The following is an 11830-nucleotide window of genomic DNA, read 5'->3' as shown; positions in this document are numbered from 1 at the left end:
CCTTTGAGGAGCAGTATGCAGAGCCCTTCACTTTCCAAGGTGTTGCAATCCAAACTGAAAGGTTGTGGCCCAATTCCTGCTGCCCCTCAGGGGATGTTTGTTCAGGGGAGGATTGCCAGTTCCTCCACCTGCCCCACTACCAAATCCTCCTCCCGGCAGGGAAGCTCTTCTTGACATGCCTGTTGCTCTTTGATCTCGTGCAGGATCAAGATTCCTTTTTCATTCCAGGTCAATTTTCCTCTTTGTCTCCCATTCCCCATCTCTTCCCAAGCCCTGGTTCCATCACACCTGGCTGGAGTTACCCACCCTCAGGATTAATTTTGTCCTTTCATCTCCATACTGTTATCTCAGAGATGGGTGGGAGAGGAGTTTCCCCCATGTCTGTGGTTTCTTTCCAACACAGGCCCCAAGAGGGTTTGAACATGAAGCCAACGAGGGGTGCAAGTTGCAGCTCCCCATCCCAGCAAGGTTTTGGGGGTGAGGATGCAGCAGCTCAGCCCTCACAGCACTCCCATCAATTCTTGGAACAAAAAAACACGAACACAGCACTTGCCCCTCTGGGATTTGCACCAGGGCTGATGCCTGGGAGACCATGGCACACAAAGCAGGGTGTGCAGTTCCACAGAAAGGCTGGAATTAATAAGGGCAAGAAAAAGCAAATTAAAGGATCCTTCCCTCCCTTACCCCCTGCATGAATCAACAGAGCTGGCTTCAGCATCCAAAAGTTCAGGCTGAAGCCTTTATCCCAGTGGCCAGGCAGGGAACAGGCCACAGCAAGCAGGAGCTTACATCAGTACATCACCAAGAGTTGCCATAAATCGTGGCTCTGCCAAGGACCTGGTTCTGTAGCCAAACACCCCACTTCTGAGACATGGTTACAGCTCTGCACGGGGCTGAGCACAAGGCTCCTTTCCTGCAAAGAAAAAAAAAAAAAAAAAAAAAAGAGCCTCCTGCCAGGAAGGAAGCAGAGCCCTGGGTTCCAGGGCAGAGCTGCAGAGGCACATTCCCATCCCACAGGCTGTGCAGTGGTGCCTCCTATTTCCTTCTGATGCAACCAGCCCTGGTAAGGACTTGCATCAGGCACCAAGGAGGCTGCAATTCCATGGCAGGGATTAAGCTGGTGTAACAGGGGTTTTGCAGGCTTGCTTTTCTGTGCTGAGTGTAGGGGAGAAATCCAGGTGGTATTTCACCCACATAGAAAGAACATCCCCTAGAGAATATTGTGCAAGATTTTTGGATTTACCTCATTTGACTTGGCTGCAGGAAGTTCTCTTAAATTTGGTTTCATGAATGACAGACAAAAGCTGTTTAACCTTTGCTCAGCACCTGCTCAGAAGCTCTACGGGGTACTAGAAAAAAAAAATATTTTTTTTGCTTAAGTTTCCTATGTTTCAACTTAAAATACTAATTGTAATTAAACCTGGAAATTTTTAAAAAGCAGGAGAGGTTTGAGACTTAGTCTTTCTGACTAGGCAATGCCAAGCTACTGGGTTTTGATATGAAGTATTAAAGGTGTGTGAAGGAAACAAACATGAACAAGTAACAAAAGGATTTTTCCATCCCCAAATGTTATTTCAAAAGAAAAAAATGTGACCACCAAAAGTAATCAGAGGGTCTGCTCTATGCTGGGATTATTGTGGCTTTGACTGGCTTTCTTCCAGGAACCGCTATTTTTATTTTGAAGCAATTATTTTCTCTACCTGAGGAAGGACTGTCCAATTAGCAGCTCCTCAGCCCAGACCTTTCCATCTGGCTGCTTCCTCAGGTTCCTGCTGTCCCCCTGTGACCAGTCTGTCTAGACCCAATGCTGATTTCTGCAGGAATTGCACAACCCAGCATGCCATGTGAGAGCTGAGACTCTTCACACTGCAGAAGCCCAGTGCCTCTTTGAGAAGCCTTTTTCAAGCAACTTTGTCAATCTGGATTTTATTATTTTTTTTCTTCCCTAAAGCAAACACAAGGTTGGCAAATGGCTCAGTGCCACTTAGCAGGAGCAACACCACAGAAGGACAGACAGGCAGCGTTGGGAAGCTGCAGTGAACAGCAGGGAGCTCAGCTTGCTCTGAGCATTCCCTCCCAGCCCTGCAATTCCTGCAGTTCATTGGGACATCTGGAAAATCTTGTTAAGATCCAAACAACTGGCTGACTGCGATAGGGATATCGTGGAGCAGTGAAAGGTGGTACTTCCCAGCATGTGGGCACCAAAGCATGTTCCCCTTGGGTTCATGGGGCATCCAGTGGCTGTTTCCTTGGTCCAGCCAGCTCTGCCCCAGCAGTGCCCACATCCCAGTGACTTGCAGGCAGCTTTCATGGCTGCCAGTGCCTGGCAGAGGGGCAGGGCAGGGTGGGCTGCCAAGTCTGGGCATCCTTCTCAGTCCTTGCAGTAATGTCTGCAAACTGAGCTCCTCCTCAGACGCCTCTGGCTGGCCAGCTCTCCCAGGCAGCCACGCAACCACCTCCCCAGCTGCTGCTGATGCAGCCCCAAAATGTTCAGCTTGATTTTCTCAAGACTCGATGGAGAAAGATAACACATACTGTGGTTTTCTTTATCCATGTGCAGTTGACATGCTAACTTTTGAGAGCTAGGGCCAGCAGCACCCTCATTTCGAGTCTCTGCAGGCCCCAGTGAGTTCTGCAGATTGTTTATCACCCAAAGCCTTGCACGGCTTTAGTCTCCATGGGCTGAGCAGGAGTTTTGCTGCCCTCCCTTCTCCTGGCAGAGGTAACACATCCCCTCCAGACATCACGTTGGTTTTTCTCCTCCAACTGATCTGTTGTCTTTGCAGCAAAGCTGCTCTCAGATGGAACATGCACCAGCACCTCCGTGCAGCTGCTTACACCGCAAAACTTCCCAAATATCTGAGATGCCCAGACCTGATTTATGAGCTCTGCAAAGCCAGAGGCTGAGGGACAAGCCTTGCAGCACACAGTGGTTACACAAGGCAAGGAGCTGCATGGGGAGAGGGGGGAGCCTGTCATTATCCTGGGCAAGTTAGAGCAGAAATGACCTCACTGAAATCCTGAGCCAGGCTCCTGGAGACCTTGACCAAAGCAACCAAAAAACTAGTCCAAAGTGGAGAACACACTCATGTTCCCACCATGTAGTTCTGCTTTCAGGGTTTGTACAGGCATCTTGCCACGTCCTTAGAACTTGCTGATGGCACTTAGCGTGCACAGAGCTCCGTGCCTTTTCTTTTTATGATTCATTTTTGTTACAATACTGTAGACTGCCTACAAGATTAATAACTTGGAGCTGTTACAGTACCTCATTTTCTGAAATCCAGAAAGGCCTTTGATGAACACCTGCTGAAAGCTTGCTATGAAGTGTACAAAGAGCCTGGTGTGAGGTGCAAATGGCCTACATGGCCAGAGGACCACATCTGCACCAGCCACCAGCAGTGACCTTCCAGAGAAAACTCATATGAAACAGGAGGTCTGATCCCTTCCCAGGCTGGTGCTTCCAGCCTTGGGCTCACGCAGCGCTTGCTCCTTCGGGCTGCAGTTGGGAACGACTCCTTTGATCTGAGCTCTTGTGGAACTTTGGTGCACATATCAGAGTTGTCTCACCAACATCCTGACAGAGTGCATGATAGACACAGCCCTGTGTGACAAGCAACTCCTGCCTTTGTCTGGAGCCCTCTGCTCCTGTCACAGTCGAGTCCTCTCCTGCTCCCCCAGCCCAGCCCCCAGGACAGGCACCTCTGACTCCTCCCTGGTTTTATATATTTAAAGTTCAATGTTACTGTGCAGCAGGGATTGGTTTTAGGATAGGAAGACATTGGACTTGAGCATACAGCACTACAGCTTTTCTCCTCCAGTGTTACTTTCTGAAGGAGCCAAAAAGCTGGGGAGTAAACCAAGAATTGCCTTTTTCTTGTGAATTCTCCCCTTGTTCAAGACCTGGTTGATTGTAGCACCTAAACTGTGTGTATAACATCTACAGAGCCTATAGAGGCATCACTTCTGGGTTTCTTTGCAGCCTTTCTAAGCTCCTGTTTCTTCCTCCTGTGTGTGTCACCAGAATAGTCCCAGCACCATATGATCACACTCCCTGTACAAAGTTTGATACCTTCCTGCTTTTAAGACATTATTTTTTTTGGCTGCAAGTTTTTACCAGCAGCATCTCTGTCATACAACCATGCAGATACACCCTGGGAACTGGGACATCCATCTTCTGCTCCCACCTCTTGCCCAAAGCTCATCCATTTTCCCATTCCCTTAGTTTTTTAACACATGCAAAACCAGAAATGGTGACTGGGATTTAAAAAAGGAGGATGGTGATAGAGGAATGGACCATGCTCCTAGACCTGTCTGGAGTGCTTGGAAACCCAGGGCCCAGGGGTTGGTGGGTGGGGGATGAACAAAGCAACCTTCTGCAAAATAAGTTTCAGAGGCAAAGACCAGCAACAGGACAGTTGTGATTCAGCGTTCTTTGTTAAAAAAAACACAAAACAACCCAAAACACGTAACAACTGAAACATTTAACAAATTTGTTAACCACAGACATAAAAGAATCAAGAAATACTAGAATAATTAAAAAAAATACATTGCAGGAGACATCTTGTTTTACAAGGCAATTTGTTGAAGTTACTACTGGCTGACCAGCACTGGATCAGAGGTGGAATAGCTGTGTTGGCAGAAACACAAACAGTGTAAATAGACAGTGCTGACTGTGGAAGTATTAAGACTAAAAGATATTTACCCCTTAAAATAAATAGAATGTCATCTACAGCAACATTTAAATTAGTAAAATATTTTTAAAGCAACCAAATATAACAAAACTGTAAATCAGGTCTAGATTTTCTTCTGTATGTTAAGATTCTTCCCCCCCCCCATGTTTAAGAAAAAAAAAAACAATCAAAACCCAACAAAAATACAAACTTTAGAAGAAAAGTATCTCTGAAAAGTCAGATCATTCACCAGAAGTGCATTTCACCCTCCTTTTGTTCCATGGGCTGGCGCAAGCCTGAGTACCACTTACAATTCCTCTTCTGCAAGGATTTAGGTGGGACACAGACCTCACCCTCTGAACAAATCAGGATCTTTTCCCTACCTGGGAAGTTCATCCTGGCACAGGAGGCACAGCCAGACCCTGCAGCTCCACATCCCACTGGCTGGGCTGGAGGAGAAGATCCAAGCGCCTGCAGAGCCCCTGGGCCAAGATGAATGTCCCCCATCAGGTGTAGGTATAGTCTCTTTTTAGGCCACTTAAAAATTAATTCAACGTTTAAAAAAATACTATATCTTTTTTTTTTCCTCATTAACACTTCAACGACTGGAGGAGGCAGCACCCCTTCTCAGGCAAGGAACAGGGGCTAAGAGCAAAGAAATAATCCTCTGGACATCAGTTTGTTAGGGGTGACCTAATCCAAACCACATTTCCTCCATGCAGCTGAAGGGCACTTGCTTTGACTCCCAGCACCATCCTACCCTCACACAGCCCCCGCCCCAGCTGTGAATTCCAGTTTGAACCCTGGAAACTGGGAAGAAACTCATCAAGTACAGGCACAACCAGCCTCAGGCTGCTCATCTGCAATTCCTCACGAAGCCACCAGAAATCAGGAACCCCTTGAGCATCCCTCAATGCCGAGGTCTCACAGGAGACCCTGGCACAGGGAAGGTCCCTGGGAGCACATTCCCATTGGCAGGAGCCGACTGCCACGCTTCCTGGTTGGCAGCCAAGTGCTCCCAGCTCCAGCCAGGTCGGCGACCTCCCACAAGGCTGGGATTCAGTTCCTGGGGCTCTGCCGAGGTCACGGCGCCGCCTGGCAGACCTCAGCACCAACCCTGGGGGGGAACTGGAGCCATCTCACCCCTAGGCTGCCCTTTCCCAAGCTCCAGGAGGAATCTTTTGTTCCAGCCCTTTCTCAGTGGCCCACCTCCCCTTCCCCTTGGATGTCATCATAACCCGAGTTGTGCAGCCAGGGCCTGGAAAAGCTGGTGTCCCACAAGCACAGCCCCGAGCAACCCGAGCATTGCGTAAGGACACTGGGCAGTTTCCTTCCTTTTTTTAATGTTTATTTTTTATGAAAGCCCAAGAACACTGCAGCCTCAGCTGAAGGCACAGGTACCTTTCCAGACTGAGAGAATGCCTGCCCTCTGGTTTCCTGTAGCCAGACCAGGACTCTGCCACCACCACCATCTTGCCATGGTTGGGAAGTTGTGGCTGTGGGGAAGAGCTCTGCAGCCACCCCACCTCCCACCCCCCCCTCAGGGCATCCAGGGCAAACCCACAGCAGAGCCCATGGAGAAGCCTGATTTATTCCCCTGCCCAAGCCACCCACAGGGAGAGGGCCTGGAGAACAACAAAGCCATTTCTTAGGAATTTCAATCCAGTTGAAGGGTCTTTAAAGTTTGTTCAACAGTAACGCAGACACTTTGAACTTAAGTCTCCACAGAGGGGCCCATTAAAAACAAAAGTATGTTCACCACAATATGGTGTCTGAGATGGAAAACGCTGCAATTACTGCAGGAAGTTAAAAGATTATAAAAATTCACCCAGGATGACTGAACTCTCCCCCATTTTTGGCCCGGACCATTTGGCAGGGTTGAGCAGGGCTGGTTCCCCTCTCAGACAGGAAGAAGGTTTCTCATGTAGAAGGAGGAAGCCAAGGGATAAGGAAGCACCTGGCTGCCGGCTCCAGTATGTCCCTGCCCTTCCGCTCAGCAATCCCTGCGGGATGCTATTCCATGAACACCCAAACAACGACTGCCTGGGACTCAAAGTACTTAAAAACAAGCTAGGAAGAGTGATAATTGAAAGGGGGGGTTAGTGCAAGGACCAAGGGACTCCTGTGGCACAGCCACCCCTTGCAGGAACACGCAGCCATGGCTCCACAGTTGGACTTAATCTTAAAGGTCTTTTCCAACCCAAATGATTGTACAACCTCACTGACCTGGCAGCTCTGGCAGTATTTCCAGAATACTGTCATATGAAATAGATTCACGAGGTACCTTGTTTCACTGTAGCTACTGTTTAGGAAAGCAAACTGATGGTTCCTGCGGTTGTGTGTGTCCTTTGTGGGAAGGGTTTATCTCCCTTGGGGGGTGGTGACAGGCATGACTGATCACGGGCTCAGCAGAGCACAAGCAGGCAGAGAAACAACAGAGAAATCCCACATCCAGTGTTGGGAACAATGAGAAATTTTCTGTGAAGTCTCCGTTGCTCCCCTTGCCCTCGGTAACATCTTGTTCCACATTTGTGGAAAACAAGCAGCCAAGAGGTCTTTCCTGGAGGTGTAGTCTCTTTTTCCATACCCAAATCCAGCTGAGCACAGCAAGCCCTGAGGGCAGCAGCAGATGTTCCTGGTTGCTGATCTGAGTTACTGGACAGCAGATGCTGCCAGCAGCCCCTTCACCCACTGGAGTGAAAATTGCTTTAGTTTTCTTTATAAAAAGTTTTTACCCGCTTATTTATGATCTCCCTAAACTCCAGGAAAAAAATAACTCACCCTCTGCCAGCCATGTCACCAAGCTCTGGTGGAGGGGAACTCTCAGGGTCAATGAACCAAGGATAAAAGAAATCAGGTTTCTGAAAGATAAACTTTGAGATGTGAGCTGGGGCTGAGCAAATCCAACATTTTTTGTCATTCTGTGCTGGTACCTGGTTCAGCTTCTTCCTAAACCTCTATTGCCATGGAGATGCTGGCAAGATCACCACAAAATATATGTTATCAATGCCAGAGCCAGCAGGTTAGTACAAGAGAAAGATCTTCAGCAGCAAGTGAAAAATCATAAAAATTCATAAAAAGCAAGCGAGTTAAGGATTTAATTAAGATCAGTTAATTCATAAAAAAATACTTCTCACTGTGACATCTCCTCTTTAAAACCAGTGTGAAAGGTTCACCAAGAGGCTATCGTGTAGTGATGGTCTTCATCACTGATGAAAGTCAATTAAAGACATGTCCAAACCAAGTAACTCCACACCTTTGGGAGACCTGGACCTATTTCTGAGCTCTCTGTGGCTTGGACTTGAGTGCTAATTTACATTGGCCTGAGGTGGCTGGGAGTTAAAATCCCTTTGCTTTGCATCACAATTAATTCTGCTGGTCTGTGTTAGCACTGAGAGTCCCTACGTTGAACCCAGGCCCTGCAGAAAACCAGCCCCGAGACCATTACAGCCACAAAACCTGCAGACCAAATGGGAGATGACAGACTGAGGTTCCCTCCATGAAAAAGGTCCAGCATAAATCATAACTTCCCATCACTGCCCTGCCAAACATCTCAGCCTTCATCTGGAAGGATTCCAAAAATTGCCTTCAGGTTTTGTGGCTCATGACCTTGTTTCTGCAGATGCCTCCCTGCAGGCACTGGATCCGAGATGCTCCAATTCATGGCATGTAGGTCCCTGAACAGCCAGGCCCTGGCCATAACTTTGGGTTCTTCTACACTGTAGATGTACCCAGACCAGCTGCAAGTTAACTCCAGGAGAGCTCAACGCTGATGTGTGAAGCTACTGAGCTGCCTTGGCTATCTCTGTGCTGCCCTGGAAGAAGCAACCTGACAGCAAAGGTTCTTGGTGTGACAATTGGCTCCCCCACTCCTCCTGCCCTGTCTCAAAGCAAAGACGTGTGGTTGGTGAAGCAACAGCAAAGAGCTGCACAAAGACAATCACTGCCATAACCATGGTCACTGTCACACACACTTGAATAGAAGCTGCCACCTGCTATAACACACACTCTCGGGTTTTTTACTACGTAACTTCTTAAAAGGACAAAGCATAAGCTAGTACCACTGGTGTCCTTAATGCCTCTTCATCCAAAATAACTCTATGCTAAAAGGAGAATCCAGTAGAAAGCAATAACTCTTGGAGGATCCCAGCTTCCAAACAGCTTAGTTCATAAAAAGTATTGCAGAGAAAAAGTAGTTCCACAACCCATTTGCACAAAGCACAAGCACAAAGATTTGTCACAGAGACTGAAGCAGCTCACAAGATGCTTTTGATTTCCCACTATCACCTTGAGCACAGAGGCACAATGAGCAAATTGTTCAGCAGCTGCTGTTTTGCTGAAAGGGTGATGCTTTTGACCAAGTAGAGCAACATGTTCTTAGGAGGACAGTTTTGACTACCCAGGAACTAGAGGAATTCTGGGTGGGCTCAGGGGATGTGACTGCACTACCCACAACAGCAGAACAAGACTTCACGTGTGGATGGTGGTTTGTGCTCAAAGATCCCTCCCTGAACAGGAGGATGTTGGTGGGGGCATCTTACCAAGCCAAACCTGATGCTGCAGTTCTGCTCAAAGGAGGACCAGGCCCTCAGTCCCTGCTTCTTAGAGCAAACCAGACCATCTACAGCAGACTGAGATCAAAGCCAGGCTCCAGCCTTTTGGGGACATGTGCCCCCTTCTACACCACCAGACCCAGTTGGTCCCATCTCCACTGCACATTCTAGAAGAGACACAGCATAACAAAGGGCACGGTGACAGGCAGTGCCCAGCCAGAGCCCAGGGAAGAGCCAAAGGAAACCTACTCTTAATTATTCTTTGCAAATGGTTTAGGGGAAATGAGCAGGGCCATTTGGAGAGCATGTTGCTCATCCCATGCTGAATGACAGCCTATCTACAGGAAAACATGGGGCTAGCAAGCCAAGGACTTGGCTTTCTGCTAATTGCAATTCTCTGGGTTTATCAGGAGGAACTCCACACTCAGGCCTGCACCTGCCCCAGTGCCAATTCCCAGGGCCACAGGATGGGTGTTCTGGTGAAGAGCATCCCAGAGGACAGGCTCAATAGCAGGGAGATGGTTTGGATCTGAGAGTTAAAAGCCAGGAAGTGGCAGGGAACCCCGAGTGCTCTTGTCAGGAACACAGGGAGTCAGACAAGGCCTCCCCAGACCATTTCTCTGACACTAATTCTGCTCTGCTTTGTCTCACCCAAATCACTGCCAGTGGACAGAGCCCAAAGCCTCCAGCAGCACATATTTTGGTATGAGTGTGTGTGTGTGTGAGCGTGGGAGCCAACATCAGCCAACCTCTGCTTCCCACCCATCCCTCCTTGACAGGTAAGACAGGTGTGCCAGGCTCAGGACCACCCTATGGCTCTGTGAGAGCCCCAGGCGTGGCTGGCAACGCAGATTGACATTGTCTGGAGGATCCCAGACCCAAACAAAAAAAAAAAGCCTACAGAGACCTGAAGTGCAGCCCTCAGTGTCACACACACACAGATGCTGGTCAGACTTGCTGCTGCCGGACAGGCTGGACCCCTTTAAAGCTGCTGGCAGGAATTCCTCCTCCTGGCCCACGGTCACACCAAGAACTTCTCACTGCAGAGCTGCTTGTCTGCCAGGCTCAGGGGTGGTGATGGGAGAGCTGGAGGAGACAAGGCAGAGCCAAGGACATGGTGTCAAGACAGGCAGCAGCTCCCATGGGGTGCTCCAGGTTTTATTAACGAGGGGTCAGAAGCATTTTCTCCTTGTGTCGTCTTAAAATAATATTGTGCGTTTCCTCGAGCTCAGTGTCTCTGCTCTTCCTGCTTATGATTCTTGTGGAACCACTTCCATCAGCTTCTGGCACAGGACTGTGGCAGAGACTGTGGGGGAAGAAAGCAAAGTACAGGTCAGATATCACATGCAGGGGCCCAATACAGATCCTGGTCTTGGTTCATGATCCTCTCTGCCTCCAAAAGGCTGACCCATGTGCCTCCCCACCGTGATTCCGAGCAGGATTAGTCCCAAATGCAATTTAAGACTTGAAAGCAAATGAGCCACAGGATGCTCACTACTCATCTCCAGAACTTTAACATGTAACACTGGGAGCTCTGCTCCTGCAAGGATGCTGTCCTGCCCCAGGGTGGCTCCATGCCTCTCGACACCACCTTCTAATGTAATGGGGATACAGGAACTATGTTTGGATGCCAGAACTACCAGCAGCCAAAACTAAGTCAGGCACAACAGCAGAACTGGGCACAGAAAATACAAGCTGATGCTTTTACTTCCCATTTTGAAAACATCACCTGTATGAGCTTCTTTAAAGGCTTAAGTAGCCAGAACAAAACCAACTCAGGATGCTGAGCACAAGGCAGACTTTACGGAGCAGGTCAGGAGCAAAGGAAGCACTTCAGATAAAAGTCTGCACAGGAAAGGTGCTAACCTGAAGGAACTTTATTTTTCCACCCATTAGTTTTGGTGGCTGACAGCCAAACACACCTGTGCTTTCCCCTGCTTCCATCTGCCTTCAGACATCACAAGATAATCTTGCCTGGTAAAGCTAAAACTAATTCTAAATACACATAAGGTCAAACTCAGATCAGTTGGAGGTGAACAAATTATCTGCAGTATATCAATATACACATTTAAAGTTCTTATGTTTCTAACTGGACATTTGAAGGATTATCATTCTGTGTTCCCAGAACATTTTCAGTATCGTCCTTGCAAGCTTTTGGGGGTGGAAAACAATGAATATGGTAATTTGCCACCCAGGCATTCCAAAAATGGCTTTTCCAGGAACTGAGCCTAATACTCAGAATAAAAAAGTGTTTGAGAGAAACTGAGAGAGAGAGACAGGGGAAAAAAAAGAATAGCAAGTGCTGAGCACTGTTGAAAGCCTTTTTCTTCTTCATAAAAAGCATCCAGCTAAGGCTGAGCATTTCTGCTTGTCTCCTTTTCTAGGTCAGCCTGTTGTAGGATAGCTGGGAAGCAGATGGTGGAGTTACTTGGACAACATGGATTGACTTTCTTGATTCAGTTATTCAGCCAGAGGTTACATGTGCCAAGCACAGCCTCTCCATTCCTTCAAAACACACCGTGTGCAGGGTCAGTGCTGGGAAACCTTACACGGAGATACCTTAAAAATAAACCTTGTAAGAGAAAATACCAAGGGGATTTTCTCCTC

The 11830-nt window shown here is 48.1% G+C and overlaps 1 protein-coding gene across 1 annotated transcript in view; it reads right to left on the bottom strand.

Annotated features, from left to right (window-relative positions):
- Positions 1 to 4415: 4415 nt before the first annotated feature.
- SLC7A5 (solute carrier family 7 member 5) overlaps positions 4416 to 11830 on the bottom strand; it is a 38412-nt gene continuing 30997 nt past the window's right edge. The window contains exon 10 of the mRNA XM_051629101.1: positions 4416 to 10529. Coding sequence (XP_051485061.1) covers positions 10474 to 10529 — 56 coding nt within the window. The 3' untranslated portion in view covers positions 4416 to 10473. The remainder of the gene's footprint in view (positions 10530 to 11830) is intronic.

The sequence above is a fragment of the Apus apus genome, chromosome 11 (genome assembly GCF_020740795.1).
Source record: "Apus apus isolate bApuApu2 chromosome 11, bApuApu2.pri.cur, whole genome shotgun sequence".
In the NCBI taxonomy this organism is placed as follows: domain Eukaryota; kingdom Metazoa; phylum Chordata; class Aves; order Apodiformes; family Apodidae; genus Apus; species Apus apus.
The sequence above is the reverse complement of the archived record's forward strand: the minus strand, read 5'-3'. Positions and strand labels throughout refer to the sequence as shown.